Source organism: Molossus molossus, unplaced genomic scaffold (assembly GCF_014108415.1).
Source record: "Molossus molossus isolate mMolMol1 unplaced genomic scaffold, mMolMol1.p scaffold_m16_p_5, whole genome shotgun sequence".
Classification (NCBI taxonomy): domain Eukaryota; kingdom Metazoa; phylum Chordata; class Mammalia; order Chiroptera; family Molossidae; genus Molossus; species Molossus molossus.
The window spans coordinates 116,667,807-116,695,374 of record NW_023425388.1 but is presented as its reverse complement, the minus strand read 5'-3'; the positions used below and the strand labels follow the sequence as shown (position 1 = coordinate 116,695,374).

Genomic DNA, 27,568 nt, shown 5'->3' with positions numbered 1-27,568 from the left:
ATGTGGGATGACGACCCTCAGAACCGCAGAGAAGCAGAGAACGTCTTTGCTCCACACGCTTCGAAAGAGGCTACCGGGGATACTCTGCCTCTGGACTGGCTCTCTGGAGACCTGGCCGATGGCGATTCTGTCGTTAGATTTCGCATCAAGAGGAGCACATCCTCCATCCATACGGATCCCAGTGACAAGTGGCAAAAAGTTCAACCCACGAAGGACAAGCCTTTCAACCTCAGGTCTGCAGGCTCAGATCTGAACCGGCTGCAGATGCTAAAAGCAAAGCCCACGGCAAAGAGGTCAACGCGAGCAAGGCAAAGAACCTGCTTGTACTCCCGGCAGGTTCTGGTGGCACTGAGACCTCATCAGTGGCTAATCTTTGCTCGGAACCGGTCCCTAGGGCTAGCTGCTCACCCACAGTGTAATAAATCCACCCCAAAAAGAAGCAAATGAAAAAACATTAAAATTGTACCTGTCTGTTTTTGTGTGTCTAGGTAAAGGCAAGAGAAGAAACACAATTTTGATATTTGGCTATTGGTATTTAAATGAATAAAACTATAAACAAGGAAAGAAAACCAACTACACCATCCATTATTCCTTTAAGGCAAAAATAAACATTCAGTAAACCTATTCTTGATGTACTGCCTTCAGAAAAGTTTCCATCTTTGATTATCACTTCCCTTTCTCATTACCCATGATAGTAGCAGATTTGATTCCCTGTCATAAAATTATATTTCTATTATTTTACTTATTTGTTTGACTATCGCATTCAAGAAAAGCATGGAATCACTTGGAGACTTTGACCTGGAAGTTCTGGAAGTTTATCACTGTGCGGAATTGTTTACAGGGGTCAAACGAGCTGTCTTGTGTTGAAGAATGAAGCTCAAGGGCCCCTAGAGAGTCCAGGAGCCACGGCCCTGGCGCCCCCCCGTCCCCGGGGGCTGAGGCTCTGCGGTTCATCCGGCCGGCCCGGGAGCAGGAGGCAGCAGCAGCGCCAGGCCCGGCTCCAGAGCATGGCAGACGGAGACAGACCCTGGCACCTGTGTCGGGCGGCCTCAGTGCACTGTGATGATGATGAGGAGGAGGGGGGCAGGACGTGGGGACGTGGATGGCGGCAGTGAGTCAGCTGGTGGTGGAGAGGTCAAGGAGGAGACGTGGAGGCAATGGACAGGGTCTGGGCCAGTGGGGTCAGACAAGGCAGGGCGGCCTCAGGGAGAGTCCAGGCTGACCCAAGGCCCCTGCAATCCCTGCAGAACCAGCTGCACACCCTCAGGCACCTCCTCCGCTGCTGCCGGGACCTGGTCTCCAGGGTCCCTCCCCGGCCTGCGGTCTGCTCTTGGGTCCCCTGGGGGTGAGCCCACCTTCCTCTCTGGCCGTACCTTGCTGCCAGGTGTAGCCTCTTTCTAAATCTCAATAAAGACGGGACTGGTCCTCCCCGCACCCTGTCCGAAGAATGAAATCCAAAGGGTTCGGAGAGCTTGCCCCCTAATAACTTCATTTAAAATATTCTGAATATTTATATCTGAGTATCTGTGAAAGTAGGTCTATAGAGTTCATCAGATTCCTGCATAAGACTGCAGGAGCCCACAGCTATCAGTTATCAACATGCACACGTTGTAATGTTATAGTCATTAAATAATGTGTTGAATACGATCTTTGAAGGGTTTGTTTTTCATAAAATACAGTTTGAAACCTCTGAGCCAAAAGGTAATTAGCAGGGAGGCTATAAATGCATATTTTCTAATTGGCAATAGGAAGACCTCCCCCTCGCCACCCCCCACAGAAGAAAAAGGAGGAGGAAGAGGAAGAGGAGGAGGAGGAGGAGGAGGAGGAGGAGGAGAACAAGAACAAGAAGAACAAAAATAAGAAGAAAGAGGAAGGAGAAGAAAAAAGGAGAAGAAGAAGAAGAAGAAGAAACAGAATAAGAAAGGAGGAGGAGAAGGAGGAAGAAAGAAGAAGAAAAGAAGGAGGAGGAGGTGGAGGAGATGGAGGAGGAGGAGGAGAACAAGAATAAGAAGAAAGAAAGAAAGGAAGAAAGAAAAGAAAAGAAAAAAAGAAGAACAAGAACAAGAACAAGAAAAGAAAAGAAGAAAGAAAGAACGAGGAGGAAGAGAAGAAGGAGAAGGAGGAAGAGGAGGAGAAGGAGGAGGAGGGGGAGGAGGGGGAGGAGGAGGAGGGGGAGGGGGAGGAGGACTAGGCACTGGATCTAGCTTAGCGGGGCCCACTTGAGACTTCCTCCCCCTCCCTCCAGAGTCCTCCGGCACTGAGCCCGGGCCCTCTGTTCCCTTCAGGTGACTCACCTGATTCCTGCAGGTTCAGGAAGCTCTGCCCCCGTCCACAGATCTCACCTCCCTCAGACGTGAGTCACTGACATCAGCAAGCCAGCCCGTCCCTCCAGTTGTTCCTGAGCCCAGGGCTGCCCCAAGGGACGGCCTCAGGACGGCAGGGACGCCCCAGCTCCTCTGGCGGGGCAGAAAAATGCTTATTTTTCCTGCTTTCCCAGAAAACTCACAGCCCTGCCCGCCTTAGTCGCCAGGTGTGTTCCTAATGAGAGTCGAGGAGCCTGTTCCGACCTGAAGACGCCGCGCCGGGTGAATGGACAGCCAGCTACCGCGATGAAAGGTAAAGAGAAAGGCTCGTCTTGGCTCCCTGTCTCCGAAGGCGCGGTCCTCGGGGCGCCGCAGTGAGGACTGTGCTTCTAGGAGCTCAAAGCCGGGGTCCGGAGGAGGTCGGGCAGAAGCCCCCTCGCGGCACCGCCCTCGGGGCAGGGGCCATGCGTCCCGAGCTGGGCTCCGGGCAGGGTGCGCCTTCACCCCGGGAACCCTCCTGCTGGGCCAAAGCTTCTCACTGAGCAGAGGGCGCCGCTCCAGTCCCTGGGTCGTGTTCGAACCTGTTGGCAGAGACGCTGCCCGGCCACTCACGGCAGCTCCAGGGCAGCCGGGCGGCTCTACTCCAGCTCGGGGCTCTGGCTTCAGAGCCGGAAACCAGAGCGAGCGGGGTCTGGGCGCATCTCTGCACAGAGGGCTCGAGAAGCCGGGGCCTGGGCAGGACGGCTGCGACCTACAGGTGGCGGGAGGTCCTGCCGCGCTCTCAGGTTCAGCCCACTTGCAAGCGCCGTGTGGTGACAGGCTCACCAGGAGCTCCGTCCAGGACAGCGGTTCTCACCCTGCCTGAGGCCGCGACCCCTTCACACAGCTCCTTGTGCTGCGGGACCCGACCAGAGAATCATCCTCCTTGCTACTTCGTAACTGTGATACTGCTACTGTTCTGGCTTAGGCGAACCCTGTGAAAGGGGTGGCGGCCCCCAGGTTGAGAGCGGCGGTTACTGAGTCCAGCCCATGAGCACGGGGCACCTGTCTGGGTGCTCAGGTGCCCAGCAGGGCCTGGGAGGGAGCCGGGCCTGTGAGTTTTTTCACTTCCAATCCACCAGTGGGAGGCGGACAAACTCCCCGAGGTCAGGGAGGAGGTACACGTGCCCTCAGCCCTCCGCGAGCCTCGGAGGACGCTGGTCCCCACGCCCCAGAAACGCGGGCCAGGTCTGTGTGGTTACACAAGGGGCTGCAGGGGCGGCCGGGCTGCTGAGCACCAGCTACAATGTAGCCTCTGGGGAAGCAGCCATTAGTCGGAAATGTAACTACTTCGTGAGGGGGAGAGACTACCCTAGTCCCAGACCCTCGGCCGGGAGAGGGCCCGGGCCTTTCGGGGGTCTGGGCGGGGGGAGGGTGGGTGGACAGTGATGTCTGTACTGGGGTGATGGTGTCTGGAACCTTCGGAGTCCGCCTGCTTTCTCTCCTTCCTCCATACCTAAGGTGTTCGTTTCCTTTAAGAACAATATTTCTGCCCTGGCTGGTTTGGCTCAGCGGTTAGAGTGTCGGCCCACAGACCAGAGAGACCCGGATTCGGTTCCCGCTGAGGGCACGTACCTCGGTTGCAGTTTGTCGCCGGCCCCGGCTGGGGTCGTGTGGGTGGCAGCCACCCGATGCGTCTCTCTCACATCGATGTCTCTCTCTCTCTCTTTCTCCCTCTCCCCCTCCTGCTCTATCTGAAAATAAATGCAAAAATATCCTCGGGTGAGGATTTAAAAAAAAAAAAAAGAACAGTATTTCACGCTACACTATGAGAAGGTTCCACAGAGACTTCCGGAGGGGAGACAGAATGGCCACTGGTCTCTAAGGTATGCCTCTACACTAGGAAAACCCAGGACGCTCCCTCCAAGCCCCCAAAAAGACTGGTGGTGAAGGCAGGACAGGAGAGGGACTCGGGTGAGGCGTCCGGGAGCACCCCACAGTCCCCAGGGCAGACAGTGTGCACAGTCAGGGCACATGCTTGGTCTGGGGCAGAAAGCCCAAGACTCTCGGCAAAATGACCAGGCTCGTGTGCTGACTGAGCCACACGCGGTCAGTGTGCCCGGGGTAACCCACTCGGGCCCCACAAGCCGCCGCCTACCCTGGCAGCACAAGGACTCAGATGACAGGGTCATTCGAGGCTGGAGCCCAGCCCAGGAATGCTGGGGGACACGGGACACAGCCAAAGACGAGGAGGAGAACTGGTCCCTCCCATTTCTGTCGCCAGCCAGCTGCATGACGTGGATGGAATCCCGGCCACTTGGGGTTGCGGCTTCTCCACTGCAAGGGGGATCGTTGGATCCTGATACCAACGCAAGGGCCAGTCGCAGTGCCTGTGGCTGAGAACTTCTGAAGCAGAGGGGGGAGCAGAGGCAGCCATGGCCATGTGGTTAGAAACAAAGGCACTAAGCCCTGGCCGGTGTTTCTCAGTGGTTAGAGCGTCGGCCTGCGGTCCAGAGAGACCGGGTTCGGTTCCCGCTAAGGGCATGTACCTCGGTTGCAGTTTGTCCCCGGCCCTGGTTGGTCGTGCGGGTGGCAGCCACTCGATGTGTCCCTTTCACGTCGATGTTTTTCTCTCTCTCTCTCCCCCTCCCACTCTTTCTGAACAAAATACTGAAAAATGTCCTTGGGTGAGGATAAAAAAAACAAAACAAACAAAGGTGCTGAGTCACACGAGAGACATCAAGGACCTGCTGCAGGCCAGGGGTCACAGCCAGGCTCCCATCCGACCCGGCAGCGTTTCTACACGTCCTGCCTCCTTCTGTGGCAAACGTGGGCAGAGGACACTGTCTGTACTCCGGTCACACCTAACCAGCACGCTCGATCTTTCATGAACTCTTATTGGCCACACGTGGAAACAGGCGCGTCACAACGCATTGGAGGAAGAGCGCCGATCGCGTTTCCCTGGGTGGAAGACATCCCGCTGAGCCACCCATGCCAGTGAGCACGTCGCTCCCCCGCGCAGGCAATGTCTAACACTAATTCCCATCAACGGCTTGAACGACGTTTTCTAACGTGTCAGCACCGATGCGGCACAGGCTGCCGTTCCAGCCTTAATACTGAGCACCAGTCTCTCACGCTGATTGTTTAACAGCTGCCCGAGACTCCTGAGTATTTTAACATATGTCACTTTTTTCCAACACCCTCGCACCGTACACTGCCATCAGCCCCATTTCACAGCTGAGCCAACTGAGGCCTACGTGGTGCACGGAGATGAAGCAGAGCCCCGCCCTGGGCCGCGGGGGCCGACGCGAACCCCGCTCTTCAGAGCCCTGAGCAGCCTCGCCGTTTGCTAGCGGCAGCTCCTTCACGGGGCGGGGTAGCGGGTGAGATTATGCAGATCGGCCACTTGTCTGCCGCACGGGACCGCGGAGGGCGAGGGCTGACTCGGGCCCGGTGCCTGCAGCCAGCCTGGGACCCCTTCGCACGTCCCGTTCCCCAAAGGACGGGGCAGGGCACGGTCAGCACAGGGACACCCAGTCTGTGCGGCAGCAGGACAGCGGGGCACGCGGGCGACCTGGCCCGGGCTCGGCCCCTGGTGAGCTTGAGCCCGCTCCGGCGGACAGTGCATCCGGCGTTCATCTGCAACAGGCAGCTACTGCCCGGCCGGCATGGCTCAGGGGTTGAGCGTCGACCCTGCACCAGGAGGTCGCCGGTTCGATTCCTGGTCAGGGCCCAGGCCCAGGTTGTGGGCTGATCCCCAGTGGGGGGCGTGCAGGAGGCGGCCCATCGATGTGCTTTCTCATCGATGTGTCTATCGCTCTCTCCCTCTCCCTTCCTCTCTCTAAAATCAACAAAGAAAAAAAAATTGGCCAAAAAAAAAAGCAGTTACTAATTCGCACTGCCACAGAGGCAGCAACTCAATACTGACTCTCCAGCACCTGCCAGCCTCAGTAAAGGAGGTGCCAGCACTGAGCGAGGCGAAGCTGTGGTCATGCCCACCCATCCTCAGACAGACCTCACGACACACGTGCAGAGAAGAGGAACCTGCGGCCGGAGGGTCCGGTCACCTGCCCAGGAACCGACAGAGCTGCACTTATAACTGAAACGGACCGGGGAACTCGGGACCGTCCCGGCGGACACCCACGTCAGCCGGCCCTTGCTGAGCCCGCACCCTAACACTGCCGCTGGGCCCGACAGGCCAGAAACAGGCTCCCGGCCGCCGGAAGGTCTGCGTGGCCTGAACGCGCTCCTAGGCTGTGGGCTGAGGACGGAGTCGAGAGAAACCCTGTCGAGTCCGTGAGCCTGGAGGGCTCCGGGGGCTCCATGCAGCAGGGCCTGCTGCTTCCAAAGCAGAAGCCAGCGTGAAGAGAAGGCGGCAGGAAGGAAGGGATTCTCAGGCTCCTGCATTACAGAGGCGCTTGTCTAGTGGAAGGAAGGAAAGAGGGAGGGAGGGAGACCACCGGGGACGTTACACAGTCAGCTCTCTGCCGCCCGACCCTCAGGCTCCGCGTCCGTCCGGAGGAGAGATCCGGGAAATGATGCCTCCAGACCGCAGGGCCGGCCACACTCCTTCAGGGCAGGAGGAGCGGCCTGTCCAAACGCGCCCCTCCCGCGCCTGCCAGACTCCCACGATGCTGCAAATAAATCATCCGCGGGTTCTGAAAACAGCGTAGGTGATCTGGCTAAAGACGCGGGGGAGAAACTGCTACGTTAACTGCTTGCTGGATGCGCTGATAAACAGGACAGTCCTGCAGGGCGCGGCTGGGTCCGCGTGGCTACTCGGGGCTCACAGCCACACGCGACCCTGAAATAATCACAGGTGGCGCTGTTTTCTGGTCGTTTAAACACAGCATTTTAAAGACCTGAACAGGGAAAAGTTTAACTAAGATACAGTTTCAAAACCATCTACGTCGTACCCAGTACCCATGCGATACGTAGCCAAATGGATGAATAAAAGAATAGTGGATGCCATCAAAAAAGTAAACTTGTATCAGTGTATTAGCATATTGTGATCCCTGTTAAATAAATAGAACAGGAAGACACGTTAAGCATCAAAATCCCCTTTTCCTTTTACCCTAAAACATTCATTTTAATTTCTTGTTGCAAACAACAAAATATGCTTAAATAGATTGTGTGTGTGTGTGTGTGTGTGTGTGTATAATGGAATTATATACAGAATGAAAAAAGCATCTATAGGCACCAAGTACAATACTTCAAGTACTATCTCTTATTCTAAGGTCCAGAAATAATAACTATGAGATATCAGAGTACAGTTCATATGAAATTGAGGTCAGACAGACACTGAACAACTGGCCACTGAGGAAACCAGTCTGATGGCTGCAGCTGACTCACAGCTGATCTGCTCGGAAGGCCTCCCTATCCTTCTGGATCCTGGAAGACCCTCCCAGCAACAAAGTAACCTTGCAACCAGGTGGCCAAACCCCACCCCCATCCTTACCTTTCCTCCCCAGCCCAGCACCTTCAGGAGATGGTGCCTCCCTCTCCTGGCCCATGAATTGCAATCAACTTAGTTCACTCACCTGGCTGTTCATTTACGTCTGCCTGGCCCCCGCCCCTCCAGGTAATGTAAAGCAGTTTACAGAAATGCTTCATTTGGATGTTCAATAAGAAATGTTCCCATGAGCCCTGGCCGGTGTGGCTCAGCAGTTAGAGCGTCGGCCTGCGGTCCTGAGAGACCGGAATTCGGTTCCCGCTAAGGGCACGGACCTCGGTTGCCGTTTGTCCCCGGCCCTGGTTGGGGTCGTGTGGGTGGCAGCCACTCAATGTGTCTCTCTCACGTCGATGTTTTTCTCTCTCTCTGAAGATAAATGCAAAAATGTCCCAGGGTGGATAAAGAGAAAGAAATGTTCACATGTATTTTCAATAAGGAAAAGTGACCCCTGGGAAAACGCTGGTGGGGAGTCCGAAGCCGTCAGAGGTCAGCTGCCCAGGCGCCCACTCCCGGCTACTGGCTGACCTGCCTCAGGCGAACACCCGGCAGGAACACCGGCCGGTGCGATGACCCAGCTTCGGTGCCAGTGCCGACCTACAGCAACATTCACCCCAACGGGCAGACTCCGAGGGCCTTCCCCCGTGAGCTCTCATGCTGCAATGCTCAGTCGTATTGAGCACCCCAAGAGCAGGCCCCCTGGAAGCGACTGAGCGCTGCAGGCACCAGCGCAGGTCACTCCAAGCACAGCCACCTCGGGGGGCGGGTGTGACCACCTCAGGGGCCACATACAGGGCACACTGAATATTCTCATCACGCTGCCGTGTCTTCCTAACGACTCCCCGAAGACGTCTCCGCCCCCTCTGCCCTGGAACTGATTCTAATCATGAAGATTTCCCGAGGGCCCGGCCCGCCAGGTGGGACCACGTGAAAACGCCATGGGACCTGCGCAAACATTTCCGTACGTCTCGGCCTCACACACGGCAGAACCGTAAAGGAGTCTCCGTCCCACATCAAAGACGATGCCATTAAGTTCTCCAGTCCTATCAGTTACTTCCAACCTTGTCTTACAGGCTTATCGATTTCGGATAGAAAGGGAACTATGAAGTCGGGGGGTCAGGAAAAGGCCGAGAGGTCTGGGACAGGCTCGGGCAACACGGCCCCGGCCACAGGAGGCCTGGGCCAGCCCCCCCAGGAAATCGGACGTAGACGACGGAAACCCCGAGGCAACCTTCACCTGCTCTGCCCAGTGTCTTCACAAAACTCACCCAGAATTTGAAATGCACGCAGTTTAAGTGAAAATCCATTCCTCCCGTGAGTCAGATGGTCTGGCGGCAGCATGCCACCCCTGCGCGGCGACAAGCCAGACCCGGGAGTGGGGCGACAGTTCCCCACCGCCCCCAGCCGCCCGGCGACTTCCCCGGACGCAAGCTGTCCGCTGTGTCCCCCTCGCCCGCTGGTCCCCGACTGTCCCTTAGACCTGGCTCAGGGTCCTCGCTGACATCACCTGGGAGCAGTATGGACGGACACTTCTCAGTGTGATCAGATCAGGAGCAGCTTGTTCTTGGCCCATGAAGACCAAGGACAATTCCTGTTCTCTCCGCCCCTCCAGGGCACACTGTTTTTTCAATAGAGCAGGAGGAAGAGAGGAAGAGAGAGAGAGAGAGAGAAACATGGATGTGAGACACATTGACTGGCTGCCACCCACAGGACCCCAACCAGGGCCGGAGACAAACTGCAACCAAGTTACATGCCCTTAGCGGGAACCGAACCCGGGTCTCTCTGGTCCACAGGCCAGGCTCTAACCACTGAGAAAACTGGCCAGGGCCAGGGACATCTGGGGGGCGGGGGCGGGGCTGGCAGATGCCTACCGAGACCAGCCATGCTCCATGGTACCTATGGGGAAGTCACACGTTCCTGAGCTCGGGCTGTCTGCAGGGACTCCGCTGGACTCTGCGGGGGAAGGACGGGGTCCCCCAGGCAGCCCGGCAGACACGGAGGACACACTACGGCTCTGGAGCGGTGGGCGTCCGCAGTCAGCAGGGCTGGGGGCACTGGCGTGGTGCACGGGGAACCGGGGCTTTGCAAAGGGGAGGCAGACCAGTTAGACTTGAAAGCGGTGGAGGGAGCCTGCCTGGTGGCTGGGCAGAGATGAGCTCTCTGGGGGCAGGAAGGGCCCGGGCGGAGCTGGGAGCTGGAACGTGGGCAGGTGGACTGAGGGCAGGGCGTGGGGTCACCCGCGGAGGGGCCTGCCTGGTGCCATGTGCGACACAGGACGCCGCTGCGGCTGCGGCAGGGACAGCGAGTGGGACGGGGACGGGCAGACACCTGGCAGCCCTGCCGGAACTCAGACACACGGCTCCTATGTCTCCCCGTTGAACAAGTGACCGTCTTCGTGCCTCAAGCCAGAATCATTCTGATCCAAATAGCCCCGCGGGTTGGAGAAGCACCGTTTAAACACAGGATGAGGAACGCCAAAGAAACCGATAGTCGGAATCACTTGTAAACAGTGCTGCAGCCATAGATGTGTGTATTCACATACAGTAAACATGTTATAGGCACACATATCTGTGAAATGAACTGTAAGTGATGTCAGATCCTTCTACCACCTGGGTGTGGGGGGGCTGTTTGCTTCGTAGTTTTACGAAAGGAGAAACGGAGCAACGGCGAGGGTTTGGCGTTGGTGAGAACTGGGAAATCTGTGTCAGGATTGAAGACCTCACTAGAGAAGTTTCAAAGGACCGGTGGTGGTGAGAGCTGACATCAGTTCTGCCGGGAAAGGAGGCAAAAATGACCCCCGTCCCCCACAGCCCAGACCCGCACCTGAGTGGCGCAGGGACCGCCACCGTCGCCACCAAGAGTCAGCACCACTCCCAAGTCGAACGCTGAAGCCCGGTGACGCCCAGGACAACAGCACCTCTGTGAGCCTGTGAAAAGCATCCTTCCTTTCTGATGAACGGGGATCGAACACCTGAAAACTTTACCTGGGGTCCTGAATGCTCAGAAATGCGTTGCAGGGACCGGGCGTCACGGGGCTGTGTATTTGGTTTGGGACATGTTCATCAGAAGCCACTATTCTGCCACTGGAGTTTAGCCCCTGACCTGTCTGCCCGGCCTCCTCAGGACGCAGCCGTGTATCAACTCGACGCTGCCCCAACAGAACATGAAAATACACGTCTCTGCTCAGTGAGCGGTACAATGTGTCTGCGAGTAAGGAGACGTTTGTTACCGAGCGGAGAAAAACCGTACGCCGCGTCTTACCCCTTTATGTTACTGCAGTGCTTGCAACATCAGCTTGACGTCATACGTCATCTCCCCGATTCTCACTGCACGTCTGGGAGCTCGGCCATCGTTGGCCTCGTGGCCTGGACGAGCAAGCCCGAGTTCTGAGGCGAAAATGCTGTGCCCACTAATCAAGGAGGGCAGCTCGGTGGAGGCAGCTTCTGCGGCCTGGGCACGGGCGCTCGTCTTCCGGCGGGGCCTCTCCCTGTGCCGCAGGGCCCGCGGCCCCCTCCCCCAGGTGCCTCACCTGTGCAAGCGGAATACCCCGCTGCGAGCTTAGGGTCACTGGACACGACCTTGCCTGCAGGGAGTTTACAGCCCCGTGTGCATCACCCCCTGACTTACAACGAGGACTCTCTGGTCACCCGAAAGAACAAGTTCATCTAAAGGTGAACCGGGATATGCCTAATCACAGGCTCCAGAGGGCCAGCGCGCCTGCGCGGGAACGTCAGGGTGGTACCCGAAAAACCGGAACGCAGGGAGGCTGCCGTGCCAGCAGCTTGGGGATGCCGCTCCAAGCACGCACCGGCGAAGAGCCAGGGAAGACAGTGACCTAGTTCTAGGACAGGGAGACGTTCACTGTCCCCGGTAAGGGAGCTCACCTCGTTCCCAAGGCCTTCGGCACAGCCGCACCTTAGCAGGTTAGAACACACGCACGTGCATGCACACACAAGCATACACGCGCGCACACACACACACACAGTGTCTCTCTCTCTCTGTCTCTCTGTCTCTCTCTCAGGTTTACTTTGAGAAAGATTCTTAGGGTGCAGGTGACCCTAAAATGCATGAGGCTATCCCGTCCACCAGAAACGGTGCACTCAATAGCTTTGGGGACGTGACATCCGCACCCACGAAACGTAAGACCTACAGCAGGATGATCTACACCGACCATCGGATCGGTCAGCTCAGCTCACTGTTCTGACAACAACAGAACCTCGGAGCTGAGACTCTTACACTTTCGGACGTGAGCTTCCAGAGAACCATCTGCAAAGTGGAGGACAGAGGGGACGGGTCATTGCACCACAATCTGTCGTTTGAGGACCACCACCGAAGAGTCTGAAGAACCCTGACCCGCTGCGCGGAGGGAGCGAGCACTGAACAGGCGCCATCTCCGGGTCATGGATCTGGGACCTTGAAGGGCAGGGAGACCCGGGGAGGTCAGGGAGCACGAAGGCGTTGCGACGGCCTGGCGGGCACACCCGCGGCTCTTCCTGCCAAGGAGAGAGCTTGCCCCTGGCACGGCGGCTCCCTACCCGTGCTGAGGGGACCCAGGGAGCAGTAGGTGTAGGCTGTGTGCCAGGGCACCAAGCGGTTCAGTAGCCCTGGACGCTGACGCCTCCCCGGGCCTGCCCACTGCCCTTCCGGGGGCACAGCGGAGCCGGGGCACACCGCACCCCGGGTGCAGGCCCTACTCCACACGCGAACCAACCCTTCCCCACTTGAGCCGCAGAATCTCGGTTCTCCCAACCGTCACAGCAGAGGACTGGCCACGGGAAAAGCAACAGCTCAACTGTGACGATTAATTAATTCTCGGGTGTAAACCAAACACGCTCTCCTGCCCCTCCTGGGGGGAGGGGTTGCTAAGAGGCGCCAGGAAAATCATGTGTGAAGAGTGCTAAGTGATGGTCACTAAAGCAAGAAAAATCAGAAGTTGGTGAAGACTGGTCAGAGGAAGAGGAAGGTATATTTATCAATAAGGAGAACATTTCATGATCTATATAGGTCAAATGTAGTCACACAAGATTAAGTGATAAATGAAGCAATGTTGCAAAATCGAGAGTCTGTTGGGTCAGACAGCTAATGCTCAGGAGCAAGGAGGCCCAGGATGTCACCAGAGCAAGCTAGAGCACACTGTGTGCAGTGTGAGCTGTGAGCTGTGTGCAGTGTGAGCTGTGTACAGTGTGAGCTGTGTGCAGTGTGAGCTGTGAGCTTTGAGCTGTGTGCAGTGTGAGCTGTGTGCAGTGTGAGCTGTGAGCTTTGAGCTGTGTGCAGTGTGAGCTGTGTGCAGTGTGAGCTTTGAGCTGTGAGCTGTGTGCAGTGTGAGCTGTGAGCTGTGAGCTGTGTGCAGTGTGAGCTGTGACCTGTGTACAGTGTGAGCTGTGACCTGTGTGCAGTGTGAGCTGTGAGCTTTGAGCTGTGTGCAGTGTGAGCTGTGTGCAGTGTGAGCTGTGAGCTTTGAGCTGTGTGCAGTGTGAGCTGTGTACAGTGTGAGCTTTGAGCTGTGAGCTGTGAGCTGTGTGCAGTGTGAGCTGTGAGCTTTGAGCTGTGTGCAGTGTGAGCTGTGTACAGTGTGAGCTTTGAGCTGTGAGCTGTGTGCAGTGTGAGCTGTGTACAGTGTGAGCTTTGAGCTGTGAGCTGTGTGCAGTGTGAGCTGTGAGCTGTGAGCTGTGTGCAGTGTGAGCTGTGACCTGTGTACAGTGTGAGCTGTGACCTGTGTGCAGTGTGAGCTGTGAGCTTTGAGCTGTGTGCAGTGTGAGCTGTGTGCAGTGTGAGCTTTGAGCTGTGAGCTGTGTGCAGTGTGAGCTGTGAGCTGTGTGCAGTGTGAGCTGTGACCTGTGTACAGTGTGAGCTGTGACCTGTGTGCAGTGTGAGCTGTGAGCTTTGAGCTGTGTGCAGTGTGAGCTGTGTACAGTGTGAGCTGTGAGCTTTGAGCTGTGTGCAGTGTGAGCTGTGACCTGTGTGCAGTGTGAGCTGTGAGCTTTGAGCTGTGTGCAGTGTGAGCTGTGTACAGTGTGAGCTTTGAGCTGTGAGCTGTGTGCAGTGTGAGCTGTGAGCTGTGACCTGTGTACAGTGTGAGCTGTGACCTGTGTACAGTGTGAGCTGTGAGCTGTGAGCTGTGTGCAGTGTGAGCTGTGAGCAGTGTCAGCTGTGAGCTGTGAGCAGTGTGCTGTGTGCAGTGTGAGCTGTGATCCTCGGACACCCACACATCGCGAAGAGGCTGCTGGTGCAGCTGCATCGCACATGCCCAGTGCCAGCCCGTCTCATTTCTCAGGCAGGATTCAAATCTAAGTTCTTCTGTGCAACTCCTTTATGTTTCAACATTGTTCCCGCCAAAGCGAACTCGCCGTGCAGCCGAGAAGATCAGCCGTCCCTCCGGAGCCCAGCAGGGAAACAACCCGCCTCTGCCGTGCCCCCCCCCCCCCCGCCCGCCCTCCAAGACGAAGCCGGCATCTCTGTCACTCCAGCGCAGGACGAGAAGGAACTCAGGTTCAGCTTCAGTCGGGTCTGTTATGGACCCTGCCTCTCCCCACTACTCGATGTGTGATTCAGGGCAAGTTAATTTGAGTGTCTGAACTTGGCTCTTCCCCCAGGGAGGGGACATCACACACCCAGGTGATCAGGCTGCTGGGAATGACAGGAGGTTCACGGCGGAAGATAAAGGAGACGCTGAGAACGTGCTAACCCCTCCACCTCACGTACAGAGTCATATCCCGGCAGAGCAGCCGGTTCAGCACCATCCAAGGAGGAGGTCGATGAGGGGCTCGAGAGCCAACAGCCAGAAGGTCTGGAGCGTGGACGCCACCGGCCTCAGGAACGGCTGGGCTGCCCGGGCGACCACACACATCACATTCCGGGGCGGCTCCGTCAGCTCCGCTCGGGGGGCAGGCGGGGGCGGGCAGGATTCCCGCCCGTGAATGAGGTCCTGGAACCCGGCCATCACTACGCGGAGGCAATGCCCATGGCGACACCCCGAGGCGCCGGGACATGCGGGAGGCGCGCAGCCGCTGGGTCGCAAACCGCACGGGGGGCGTGAGTCTGGGTGTCCCTGCCGGAGACAGAGCAGGCACCGGGGGTCGAGACAACTTAAAGGAAGGGCAGGCTGTCTGAGCTCAAAGACCAGTCAAGCCGAGGCCACAAACCACACAGCCGTCTCGGCATAAACAAGGCGGCGAGAACTTGTTCCGGCCTGTGTCCAACCATCAGTCACCGCCTAACATTCTGCGCCCAGGATACGCCATGGGAACCGACAGGCCTTGGCCTCGGTCCTGGGAACTATGCCCGGGGCCCCGTGCATATTTTCACCCGAACCTCAGTCACCTCACCGTGGAGGTATCCTCGTGCCATTTCGCAGAAGGAAGTGGGGGGGCAGAGCGGGGCCCCACACACGGCTGCCACGCTTGGTAGGAGGAGGGCCAGGGGCTTTGTTTAAGCCCAGCTGGGAAGTGTCCTGTGACATGCAGGGCGTTCAGCGAGCAGCTACGACACCTCCCATTGCTCCCCCATGTTTTCTCCCTCCCACCCTCCCCTCTTCCCATCACAAGCGTGGTTTCCCTTCAGACTTATCTGAAATCACAGCCCTACTTCACCTCACAGGCATGACTCAGCCCTCTGAGTCCGCCCCTGCTTCTGCACCCCTCCCCTGCCCACCACACACAGCAGCCCCGGCAAATGGGCCGTGACCTCCGGCTGCTGAGCCCACCCAAGGGCACTGTGCTCTCCCGTGTCCCCCGGCTTCCCGGCGGGATGAAGCTAGTCCGAGTCTCACGTCTGAGACTGTCTCCTGGACTCACACAACCTGACTCTTTGCGATAATCCTCCCAACTCTCTGATCACTGATCTCCTGTCTCTGACCTTCAAGTGACACTGCCAGCCAGGAGCCCGTCCCAGGCTCCGGACCTGGACCAGTTACCGAGGCATCTGCTGGTGGATGCGGCAGGGTCGGTCTGAAATCCACCATCCCTACGTGCCCCTCCGCGCGTGGGCCATGGGAGAGAAACCACACCTCCCGCCACACACCTGGGAGACCACCTCCCCTCCCTCCTCCCTTTCACCAACGAGGGTCAGTCACTGATTCCTCAGCAGCCTCAAATGTGTCACCTCTCTCCGTCCCTCAGCGACATCATCATCTCGCGAGCGGATTCCCGAGTCTCGTCTTTGGCCACTAGGCATTCCCTGTTCCTGCCCATCAGACCCTCGGCGGCCCAGGGCCCGCCGGCTGCCCAGAAGCCCCGTGACCCCTGCTGGCCCCCCTCAGGGCACATTGCTGCCTCCACAGTCCCCAGGTCTGTCACTCTGCACTCAGCGATCTGCCTACTTCTGTGTCCTCAGCGTTGCTCCCACCTCCTTAGGGGCAGAAATGTGCCTCCTGACCACACAGCCCCGACCCGGACAGTGATGAGCATCGGGAAACGACCTGGCGGAGGACGTCAGCTCATGGCTGGCACCGCACGAGACGCAGGATGTCTGACGGGGAGAGAAGGGAAGGAAGGAGGCGGCAGGAGAGCAGAGATGGCCCGAGGGGAAGAGGTGTAAACGCCAGGCCGGCGCCCGGGAGGCCACAGCAGCCTGTCCGCGGAGAGAGTCCCCCACCCGGCAACAATAATCTTGAACTGCGTTGAGGCAAAGATGAGTGAAACCGAGACACGCAAAAACCAACACTTATAGAGCACTTAATGTATACATTTATATTATAACTTAACCTCCTAACAATGCTAGAGAGGAGGTACTACTGGCCACAAGATTCAGAAGGTCAGTTACAGGCAGATTTCCCCAGGTTACTGCCGAGTTGTAATGACCGGAACACGGCGTCTCTGGGCTCCGACGACTCGCCCGCCTTCCACACGACAGAAGTGATGCTTGCGTGTGACTAGTGACTGAAACGCGCACACGGCCCCGCCACGTGACTCAGGGTCAGACAGCAGAGGGAAGGGGGCACAGGGGTTCTCCGAAGGAAGGGTCTGCAACCAGAACCAGGAGAGATGAGAGGAGCGAAGCAAGAAGCAGAGAGACCAGAGGAGGTCAGCGCTGCAGCCACACGGGACTGGGAGGGCTCGGCCTGGAGATGACCGCCGGGCAGCAAGGGGGGACCGGGCCCAGGCGGGGACCGGGCCCAGGCGGGGACCAGGCCCAGGCGAGGACAGAGCCCAGGTAGGAACCAGGCCCAGGCGGGGACTGGGCCCAGGCGGGAACCGGGCCCAGGCCCAGGCGAGGGATTGTAACAGGAGAAACAGAAAGACCAGGACAAGCGACTACAAGGTGGGGAGCAAGGCGCAGGAAACTCCACCAGAGAACAGAGCGGTCGTCTAGTGAAGAAACTGTTCCTAAATGGAGCCGAGGACGTGTCTCTGCTGAAGGCAGGGCGGTGGCTCGAACCCGCAGACACACACCGCGCACCCGTGTGCAGTCTGGGGGAGCCGTGGAAAAGGGGGTGACGGACACGCATGCTCGTGGAAAACAGGAAACACAAGAGTACAGCGCTGTGGCCTCCATCCAGGGGAACATCCGTTTCGGGGCGTCGGTAGAGGAGGTGAGGGGCGCGAGGGCTTTCTCAGGGGCCAGCGGAGAGGAGGGGACAGCTCACTTCCCAGCCCGGCTACCAGGGCTGACGCCGGGCAGTCCGATGTCACGGCTGAGGGGCTAACTCCCAACCGCTCCTCGTCATTTCAGTGAGAACTGGGGCCGTGGGTCCCCCACAAGCACAAACCATTGCCGGTATCCAGGATCGATGGATTTGGGGCAATTCTGAAGGAAAACACTCACAACGAGTCCCATGCACGGTGCAGAGGTGGGACTCTGGCTCATGTCCCCGCATTTCATCCCCTCCTCCATCAGAGAACAGAGTGTTCTCTTTTTTTAATATTTTATTTTTGTTTATTGATTTTTAGAGAGAGAGGAAGGGAGAGGGAGAGAGAGAAACATAGATGAGAGAGAACATCGACTGGCCGCCTCCTGCATGTCTTCCCCCAGGGATCGGGCCCACAACCTGGGCATGTGCCCTGACTGGGAATCGAACCAGTGACCCCTTGGTGCAGGGTCGATGCTCAACCCCTGAGCCGCACCGGCTGGGCCAGAGTGTTCTTACAATGTGCTTCTCCTCGGTCTCGAGGGGCCCCCGTCACGGCACGGTGAGCCGCCCTGCTCCACCCTTGTCTGCGCACTGTCCCCACTTTAACTTGACTGGATCACAACCGACACGCATCCACTTGAAGTACAGGGTTCAATGACCTTAGCGCATCGATGGCATCGCAAGACCATCACCCCAGGAACCAGTCTCTGTCACCCCAATAGGATCTTCCGTGACACCCGCAGCTTCCAGAGACCAATCCACGCTCCACCTCGGTCGCTGCCCCTTGGCTGGACGTTTCATTCAACAGTGTGTGACCCTTCGCGTTGGCTCCTCTCCCTTACAGAACGGTTCCTGAGGTCCGGGCAGGTCGTAGCTGCCGTTTCGTTCCTTTTAACTCCGGAGCAGCGTGACGACCATGCACTCTGCTCCTTCAGCAGCTGACATGAGCGCTAACCCCCTTCCAGCTGTTCCGCTCGCTGCACGGACGTCTGCGTCCGAGCCTGTTCATGGGCACGTGCTTCCATTTCTGCTGGGTGAGTGAAACTGCTTGGCTACATGACAAGCTCAGGTTTGATTGTTTGAGAAAACGATCAAAGTGTTTTTTAATGTAGCCATATCCTCCCAATTCCCCACCGGCACAGTACAAGGTTCCCGTTTCTCCGCATCCTTGGCTTGTTACTAAGTTGCAGCCGTTCCGAGATGAATAAAACAGTGTCTCGTTGTGGTTTTCACTTGAATTTCCCCAGTGACTAGTGGTGTTGACCATCTTTTCATGTGGTTTTTGTTTTTTTTTTTTTGGATGAAATGTCTACACACAGCTTTAGACCATTTTTAAAAGTGGGCTGTTTTCTTATTAGGACGTCGTGGAAGTTCTTTGTATGAATATTCTGAATATAAATTCTTGATCAGAAGGGTGATGTGTGAATCTTTCCCCTGTCTCTTTTCCGTGTCCCCGGTCGAGGTTAACGGTCGTCTCCTCCTCTCGCTTGGGGACAGAGAAACATAACATGAAAGCTGTGTTTGTCAGTAAATACCCCACATCTTCCCACGAGAAGCTGCACTCCAGGGAAAATAGTTACCGAAATCCAAGGATCCGGTCTAGAGCCAAACCACCCTGAACACTCATGATCTCATCGGAAATCCAAGCACCATTATGAGAAAATCTAGAAAATTAATGGTCTCAATCATCCTCCCAGTATGCCTTTTTTTTTCTGAATTTTTTATTAATTTATTTTTGTTACAGAGGTTTCTCCTTGTCCCCCCTAGACCCCCCTCCCGTCCCCCCCCCCCCCCAGCATTGCTGTCTGTGTCCACTGCTTACTCACACATGCATGTAAGTTCTGTGGTCGAGCTCAGCCCAGAGACTTAGAAAGGGGAACAGTTCAGACTGACAAACCTCAGAGGAGGGGGGTGGAGGGGATGAATGAGATACCAGGAAGCTTTAACAAATAAAAAGAAAATAGGGTTTCGCCCCCTCGCCTTATTCAAAAACGACTGGAACACTGGCACCCAGAACAGAGGGCTGCTGAGAGCCCCGATCACCCATTACCTCTGCTCCATTAACCCAAAAACACCTTCCAGCGCCGACCCGCGACGTACCACACGCTGCAGCCAATGAAGCTGAGGCAACAGCAGAGCTAAACTCTCACAATATATCACTAGGGGCCTGGCGGGCACTGAAAATGTAGAAGTAATTTTTTCCATTTACTACCAAACCCCAAACCAAGCACCGAAACGCCCTGGGGTCCTGGGGGACAGAAGAAGAGACGGACAAAGCGACAGGAATGACCTGAGCCCTCCCCAGAGGCTGTGCTCCGACAGACCTTTGCCCCAAAGCTCTCCCTGCTGACTCGGCGACGGAACTGCTCACACCAGCCGGAGGGCTTCGCACCAGCAGGGGACGGGGTCACATGGGGTCCCCGGGCCGCTGGGCGGTGTGCCAGCAGCTTCGGGGAGGGGACGTGGAAGTCCCACAGGGTTGCATTTCAGGAGGAACAGTGACTTCCCCAGGAACCTCCGGTAAGCACAGTGCCCTGGAGCAGGGGCCCTAGTTCCCAGGCTTCTCTCTTCGATCAGTATCTGGGGGAAGCCAGAAAACCGGAAACGGGCAAAGCTGATAAGAGAGGAATGAGGACAGTCACGTTTTACAGGACCCAGCGTCATACATTCTTAGGGTCTCCGTGAATCCGTAAGCACGCTGTGAAGAAGCCAACGCTGGGGAAGTGAAGGTGTCCCAGCCAGCGTCACCCGCCAGGCATTCAAGTGCTCTCTGCCCCAATTCAGACTCTGCATTGGGATGGGATACAGCCGTCATGAAGAAATACACGGACGGATAAGACAAACACCCAAATGCCGTTAAATCCTTGCCGGGGATCGATGTTTGAAGACGACGCAGCAGCTCACGGGAGTCTGCATCCCGACAGGGATGTCCCAAAGCCCCCAGGCCCCAGAAAGGCCCGTTCCGGAGAGGTCAGCTGACTGCCGGGGGGCGCACAGCTGGTCAACGTCAAGCCGGAACGATAGCCCCAGGGACGACAGGAATAGGGTGCTGAAGGCATCCCGGCTCCTGAAACCCTCTTGCGTGTATCAGTGTTAGACTGTTTCAGTATCTGTAACAATCTCCCGTTGCTCCCCGTCCCATCACACATGCACTTAACTCTGTGTGCGCAGGTGAGGGGCGGGCATGAGGTGGAGGCAGGAGCGGGAGAGCTAACGTGTCCTGAGCGCCTTCTCTGGCCCGGGCTCCGAGTGTCGCCCGTGACCCTCACTAGAATCTGACAGCATGGCTGTCCTTCAGAGGAGGGGACAGTGAGCCACAGGGACTGACCGCCCCGGCCAGGCCGCGGCACCCACGCGGGGAGCACACACAGAAACGGTCCGTGCTGCGCGGCAGGCTGGAAGGGGACACGCGGACACCCTGTGCAGCCACACTGGTCATGTCCCAAGAGGGTGGGTGTGTTTTCTGAAGCGCGTACCCATTTAACCGGAAAAATCAAAACACTGGGCATTCGAAGTCCTTCCCGACGGTCTCACTTTCCTTTCTCTTGTTCCCGCCAGAAATTAAACCGGGAATAGCCTCTGCTGAACCCCTGCCTCAACCACCCCCCAGTGCTTCCTGACACGTGTTTTCGCCGACCGCCCGTCACCACTGAAGCATGGGGCTCAACCTGACATCTGAAAAGTCACCAGGTAGGCCACAGGGAAACAAGGCAGGGACGGGGTACCTGATCGGTAACTGTTGTTCCCACGATGTGGCGGTCTGGGGTGCTATCGGTCACCAGACCCACTAACAAACCAACCAGCACTGAGCACAGCCCTTCGCTAAGTACGAAACAGCAGCCAGACAGGACGGCATCACCCAGGGGCACCTGCCTTGCATCACTTCCTTTCAAGCTTGGTTTCATCCAGAGACCATCTGAGAGGCCCGGGAGGATGAATTAGGGCCCTGGAGGAAGATTCTACACCTAAAGCAAGTCTAATCCCAGGCGCCGGGGTTCCCCAGCAGGCCGAGGGCACACCTACGTGGAGCACGGCCGTGCAGGGCAGCCGGGCCGTGCAGAGCACCCTGGAATTTGCAGGCCTCCCGTGTCCCTCCCGTCCGGCAGGGAGAACAGCAGTGACAGGCTGTGGCCACTTCTGCTGTGCAAGGCTGACATTCCCCACGAGCACCCGCGTAGCTGCACCGCCAGCAGCACCCCGATTCCTCACCCTCTTCCTGGCACCCCTAAGGCGACCACATGGCTGCACCGCCAGCAGCACCCCGATTCCTCACCCTCTTCCTAGCACCCCTAAGGCGACCGCGTAGCTGCACCGCCAGCAGCACCCCGATTCCTCACCCTCTTCCTAGCACCCCTAAGGCGACCGCGTAGCTGCACCGCCAGCAGCACCCCGATTCCTCACCCTCTTCCTGGCACCCCTAAGGCGACCACATGGCTGCACCGCCAGCAGCACCCCGATTCCTCACCCTCTTCCTAGCACCCCTAAGGCGACCGCGTAGCTGCACCGCCAGCAGCACCCCGATTCCTCACCCTCTTCCTAGTACCCCTAAGGCGACCGCGTAGCTGCACCGCCAGCAGCACCCCGATTCCTCGCCCTCTTCCTGGCACCCCTAAGGCGACCGCGTAGCTGCACCGCCAGCAGCACCCCGATTCCTCGCCCTCTTCCTGGCACCCCTAAGGCGACCGCATAGCTGCACCGCCAGCAGCACCCCGATTCCTCACCCTCTTCCTGGCACCCCTAAGGCGACCGCGTAGCTGCACTGCCAGCAGCACCCTGATTCCTCACCCTCTTCCTGGCACCCCTAAGCCGACCGCGGTTTGTGGGACAGACTGCAGGGAGGGCCCTGAGTCAGAGCATGAAGGCCTCCCAAGCTCCACGTACCGGGCACGAGGCACGCAGAGCGTCAGCTGTCGAAGGGCCAGGAACGTGACTCTCCAGCGACAAAGCCGTGACGTGACGGAAGCAGCACCAAGGACTGTGCAGTGACAAGTCCCTCCACCTGTACCGCCGGGTTCGCAGCCGGGCGGTCACGCTCTCCGGCCTCCTCCGGCACACAGACACCCACAGGCACCCCCACCCCCGCACACACACCCCACTCCCAACACACCAGCGCAGAGTGATCTTCCCGTGGACCTGGGGTGCCCGGGTCACGGCTAACTGAATTGAAAAGGAGTTGGGGGACGGGAGCAGGGGGAAGAATAACAACGAAACGTTCGCCCGCAGCGATCACCCTGCCTCAAAGCCTGCACCAACACAGGAAATGACACCCCAACACACAAGAAGCGTGTGAGAAACAGCCTTTACCTGGTAAAAACGGCTTCCGGTTTCTCTTCATTAAACCGCCGAGCTGCCCGCCACTAAAGTGTCCGCTGCCCGGCCCACGCCGTGAACCGGCCGTGAAGAACAAGATACCGCCCTGGGAGAAGAGCCACGGGCCTTCCCGGTCATTGTCCCTGAGCGGGAACCGGGTGGACAGTCGCCCCTGAGCACCCCAGCCTTGGGAAAACGGGGGCAATCCTACAGAAGGAAGACATGATGGTGCCAAGTTGGCAGATAAGAATCATGACTCAGACTTAGTTCTAAAATAATTCATCAGACGAAACTCTCCACGTTTGGTTTTGAGCTTCCCAGAGCAACCCACACACGATTCTTCCTGCTCCTTAGGAATCTCTTTGCTCTGTCACTATATCCTTTCACAAACGGACCCCTAGCAGACCTGGACTAGTCACTTAAGCCGCACCGGAGAGGGGGACCGTGTGGATGAAGGAATAACCGCGCCCAGGCCCCCCAGGGGACGCAGAAGTCCTGTCTCCCAAACGCTCGGCCCGCACACCAGCTGAGGAGGCCACTGCCCGAGAACACGGCCCACGGCAGGTCGACCCCGGTGGGCAGTGAGGCCCCTCGCGTGGGACAGTTCTCATTTACGGGACAGAGTGCAGAGAGGGGCGGTTTTTAACTCCGATTTAAGACGCTGTATTTAATAAGCACGACCGATCAGTCAATGATCACTTAGTAAGAGTGCTTGTGTGTACGGTTAAAAGCCCGAAATGCAGTAAAGGTGCCCTGGGCACGCCCACAGGCCCTAGCCCCCAGGAAGCACCGGTCCCCCCTCCACACCGGGCGTGCAGACCCTGGGTCCGTCCTCCTGTGCCCAGTTAGCGCACCACCGCCTGGCATTTCCAGTCGGTCACTGTTTCCGGCACGGCCACCATCTCAGGAGACGACGGAGCTGCCCCTTGTGAGCCTGCGGTCCTCGGCCGGACCACTTATCCGGCTCAAAACATACCCTTCCTCTCTCTTCCTTCCCGGTGCATTCCGGGCCACATGAAAGGGACTGCCGATCCTGTAACTGGGGCACTTCACCCAAGCAGATGCCTTCACCCTGGAGAGACTGCGCGTCGTAAGGAGCTTCTCAGGCGCGGACACGGACGAGCACCTCACGCTGCTCGAGTCACCAGGACGACGACACCTCCTTACGCCGAACAGGCTCGAGGGACCTGCTGGAGGCGCTACCTGAACCTGCAGCAGGAGCCCAGCTGAACCAGGTGGCTACACCTGTAAAGCGTAATGACACCCTGGGCGCCATCATCAAGGCTCGCCCGGGTATAAATCTCGCGCCGGCGTAAAGGTGCGCAAGCCGGGGAAACCAGTTTGCACAGAGCCCTGCAGCAGGGAGCGCAGGGAACGGACCAGAGGGGACGGGAGACTCGCGAAGAACCTACACTTAGCTCCCAGCAGCAACTTAAGAACCTGTTTTCGGGTGATAATCATCAGACCTTCCCTGTTTCTCACATCTTCAAAGAAGGGAACCAACAACACGTGGGCGCCAGAGCCTGTCACGGAGGCGAACAAGGGCCCGATCCGTGCTGTCACCTCTCAAACAAAACCCGCCCAAAAGGCAGCTGGTGACACGGGACGGGTGACGAGTGAAAACGCAGAAATGACCTTCCTGGTGGCCTGACGCCTGAAAGTTCATTTGACAATGGTGTTAGTTCAGCTTTGCAAGAAGAGCAGGTGACGGATGTGATCCCGGCCACAAGACGTGGGTGAGGGCGGCAGGGGTGGTGGGCGTGGGTGTCGGCCCGGGGGCAGGGACAGAGGGGCACTCAGACCTCGGCGCAGGGGAAGAAGGTTCTGACCAGACTGACGAGGAGTCCTCCAGCCGGTCAGCGGTCAGCAGCGCCTCTGTCCGGGACAGGCTTGTCCTCACCCCCCACCGTGCTCAGTGTTGGCTGGTGGCGGCGCACGGGAAGAGTGGCATCGGCCGGAAAACGGCGGGGGTCAGAGCGCTGAGCCCGAGCTGCCCGGCGGTGGAACAGCCGCAGGGGGAGACCCCAGGGCCCTCGGGGCTGTCCCGTGAACCAAACGCTCACAAACCACTTCAGGGACAACATGAGAGCTGGTACGGGGTCTTCAGCAACATGAACTGCAAACTAAATCCCTCCCGAACGTAAAAGATGTAAAGATTTTATATTCCAAGTGCAGTGGGTGAAGTGTTGCAAAATCTTTTTTTAAAATATTTTCCTTTATTGATTTTAGAGAGAGGAAGGGAGAGGCAGAGAGAAACATGGATGAGAGAGGACATCGACTGGCCGCCTCCTGCACGCCCCCCACTGGGGATCAGCCCACAACCTGGGCATGTGCCCTGACCAGGAATCGAACCAGCGACCTCTTGGTGCGGGGTCGATGCTCAACCACTGAACCACACCAGCCAGGCTGTCGTAAAATCTTGTAAATAAAAATAAGTACCAGCCTATAAACATTTTTTTATTAGTTTCAGGTGTACAGCACAGCGGTTAGACATTTATACAACTTGCCCAGAGACCCCCAGTGAGTCCACCACCAGGCCCCACACACAGCTGTCACAGTCTCATTGACTATTCCCGGTACATGACTATTTTGTAACAACCAGTTTGTCCTTAATCCCTCCACTCAGCCCCCGACTCCTCCCATCTGCAACCATCAGCTTGGCCGACCATTTCTGTTAACACGTGTCCTCCTTCATACCAAACGGAAACATTACAAACCACTGTTTCTGTTCCTAAAAACAGTCCCTTAAGAAAGTCACGAGCAAAAAAAAAAATTCAAAATGACCCGCTCGTTTGACGTTTCCTGACTCCTGATGATCATCCACAACCGGCTCCGGCCGGAGAGCTCAGGGGCTTGGGACGTTGTCCCCTGGCGCCACGGTTGCGGGTTCAACCCCCGTCACTGACTCTGTTTATCTTCCTTTCCAAGTGGCTGGCGTAGGGAACCAGAAAGGAAACATTTTACCCAAGGGACTCCTGGGTGGGGGCCGATTTCGGCACGAGGCCACCGATTCAGCTACTGAAAACATTAGCGATACACTGAACTGGGTCCTTCCACGACCACAGACGTTTCCAAAGCCCCCCGAGGGCAGGCAGGGAGCCTGGGAGCCGGTGGGGCGCCTGTGACACACTGACGGCTCCCACTTCCCCTGCAGGTGCGGAGTGGCGCGGCCGCGGGGGTCACGCCGCGAACACCAGCAGCGACGGCGCGGGGACCAACGTCACCACCAGCAGAGAGTTCGGCGCCATCATCCTGCCGGTGCTGTACCTCGTCCTGTTCGTGGCGAGCGTGCTGCTGAACGGCCTGGCCGTCTGGATCTTCTTCCACATCAGGAACAAAACCAGCTTCATCTTCTATCTCAAAAACATCGTGGTGGCCGACCTCATCATGACGCTGACGTTCCCCTTCCGCATCGTCCAGGACTCCGGGTTCGGCCCGTGGTACTTCGAGGCCGTCCTCTGCCGCTACACGTCCGTGCTGTTCTACGCCAACATGTACACGTCCATCGTGTTTCTCGGGCTCATCAGCATCGACCGCTACCTGAAGGTGGTCAAGCCCTTCGGGGACTCGCGCATGTACAGTGTCACCTTCACGAAGGTCCTGTCCGCCTGCGTGTGGGTCGCCATGGCCGTGCTGTCCTTGCCGAACATCATCCTCACGGACGTCCCGCCAACGAAGGAGAACGTCCATGACTGCGTGACGCTCAAGAGCCCCTTGGGGGTCCGGTGGCACCGCGCGGTCGTCTACGTCAACAGCTGCCTGTTCGCGGCCGTGCTGGCGATCCTGATCGGCTGCTACATCGCCATCTCCCGGTACATCCACAGGTCCAGCAGGCAGTTCGTGAGCCAGTCGAGCCGCAGACGGAAGCACACCCAGAGCATCCGCGTGGTGGTGGCCGTGTTCTTCACCTGCTTCCTCCCCTATCACCTGTGCAGGGTGCCCTTCCTCTTCGGCGACCTGGACCGGCACCTGGACGCCTACGCCCGCGAGATCCTCTACTACGGCCGAGAGGTGACGCTCTTCCTGTCCGCTTGCAACGTGTGCCTGGACCCCATCATCTACTTTTTCATGTGCCGGTCCTTTTCCAGAAGGCTGTTCAAGAAGTCGAACATCAAGACCAGGAGTGAGAGCATCCGATCCCTGCAGAGCATCCGCAGGTCGGAAGTGCGCATCTACTACGATTACACGGATGTGTAGGGCTCAGTGTGTCGGAGGCCATGTGTGCGCGGTGTAGATAAATGTCTCTTTTCGTTACCCCGGCTTCGGCCCATCGGAATACGCATACGCGGAGGACCGACGTGGTCCGAAATCCGGGTACAGTCTGAAACTTCGGGAAACATGAAGGCAGCCCAGGAAGTGAGACACAGAAGAGGGAGGGGGCGGCTGGGGGCAGGGTTCGAGGCTCGGTGCCCAAGGGCCGAGGCAGGAGCCGCAGCGGGGCCAGGGCCCAGCCCAGGAAGTGCTGCCCTCTGTGGCCACCTGGGGAACAGCAGGCAGTAGAGAGCAGAGACCTCTACCCAGCCTTGGAGTTTAAGATTAGGGAAAGAAAATGACGTTTTCGATGTGGCACATTTATAGTCAATCCTGATCGCTAGGCCTTCTGTGGTGCCGTCTACGACATGTGGGGCCTTTGAGGAACACACCCCTTTGCCGTGTTCCTCTACGTCGTACGCGTGTTTTAAAAAGCGCGTGTTGTGTGGGGATAGGCAGGACGAGTCTCAACTACGTTTGAAGTAATGTGTTTGGAAGACTGAATCCAATGAACTGATTTTAATTTTTTATTACTTTTTAAAATGTATCTTTATTGTTGGAAGTATTACAGGTGCCTCCCCGACTTCCCCCACTGGCCCCCTCGCCCTGTCCCCGCCCCCCGCCCTGGGATTCACCCCACTGTTGTCTGAGTCCATGGGTGGCAGGAACACGTATCAGTTCTCTGTTAATCTCTTCCCACGCCCCTCA

General features: G+C 57.6%; 1 protein-coding gene across 1 annotated transcript; it reads left to right on the top strand.

Moving 5' to 3' along the window:
- GPR87 (G protein-coupled receptor 87) lies at positions 1-26,846 on the top strand. The gene is made up of 4 exons (XM_036242537.1): positions 1-233; positions 2,498-2,616; positions 23,786-23,902; positions 25,764-26,846. Exons 1-4 carry the CDS (start codon positions 1-3, stop codon positions 26,804-26,806), a joined length of 1,512 nt encoding a protein of 503 aa, XP_036098430.1. The 3' UTR covers positions 26,807-26,846.
- Positions 26,847-27,568: the final 722 nt, after the last annotated feature.

Bases quoted from the DNA above. Each gene is read 5' to 3' on its own strand.
- GPR87 (XM_036242537.1), top strand. From the start codon at position 1: ATGTGGGATGACGACCCTCAGAACCGCAGAGAAGCAGAGAACGTCTTT. The intron at 234-2,497 runs GTCTGCAGGCTC...CTGCTTTCCCAG, and splicing joins GACAAGCCTTTCAACCTCAG to AAAACTCACAGCCCTGCCCG. The intron at 23,903-25,763 runs GTATAAATCTCG...CTTCCCCTGCAG, and splicing joins CATCATCAAGGCTCGCCCGG to GTGCGGAGTGGCGCGGCCGC.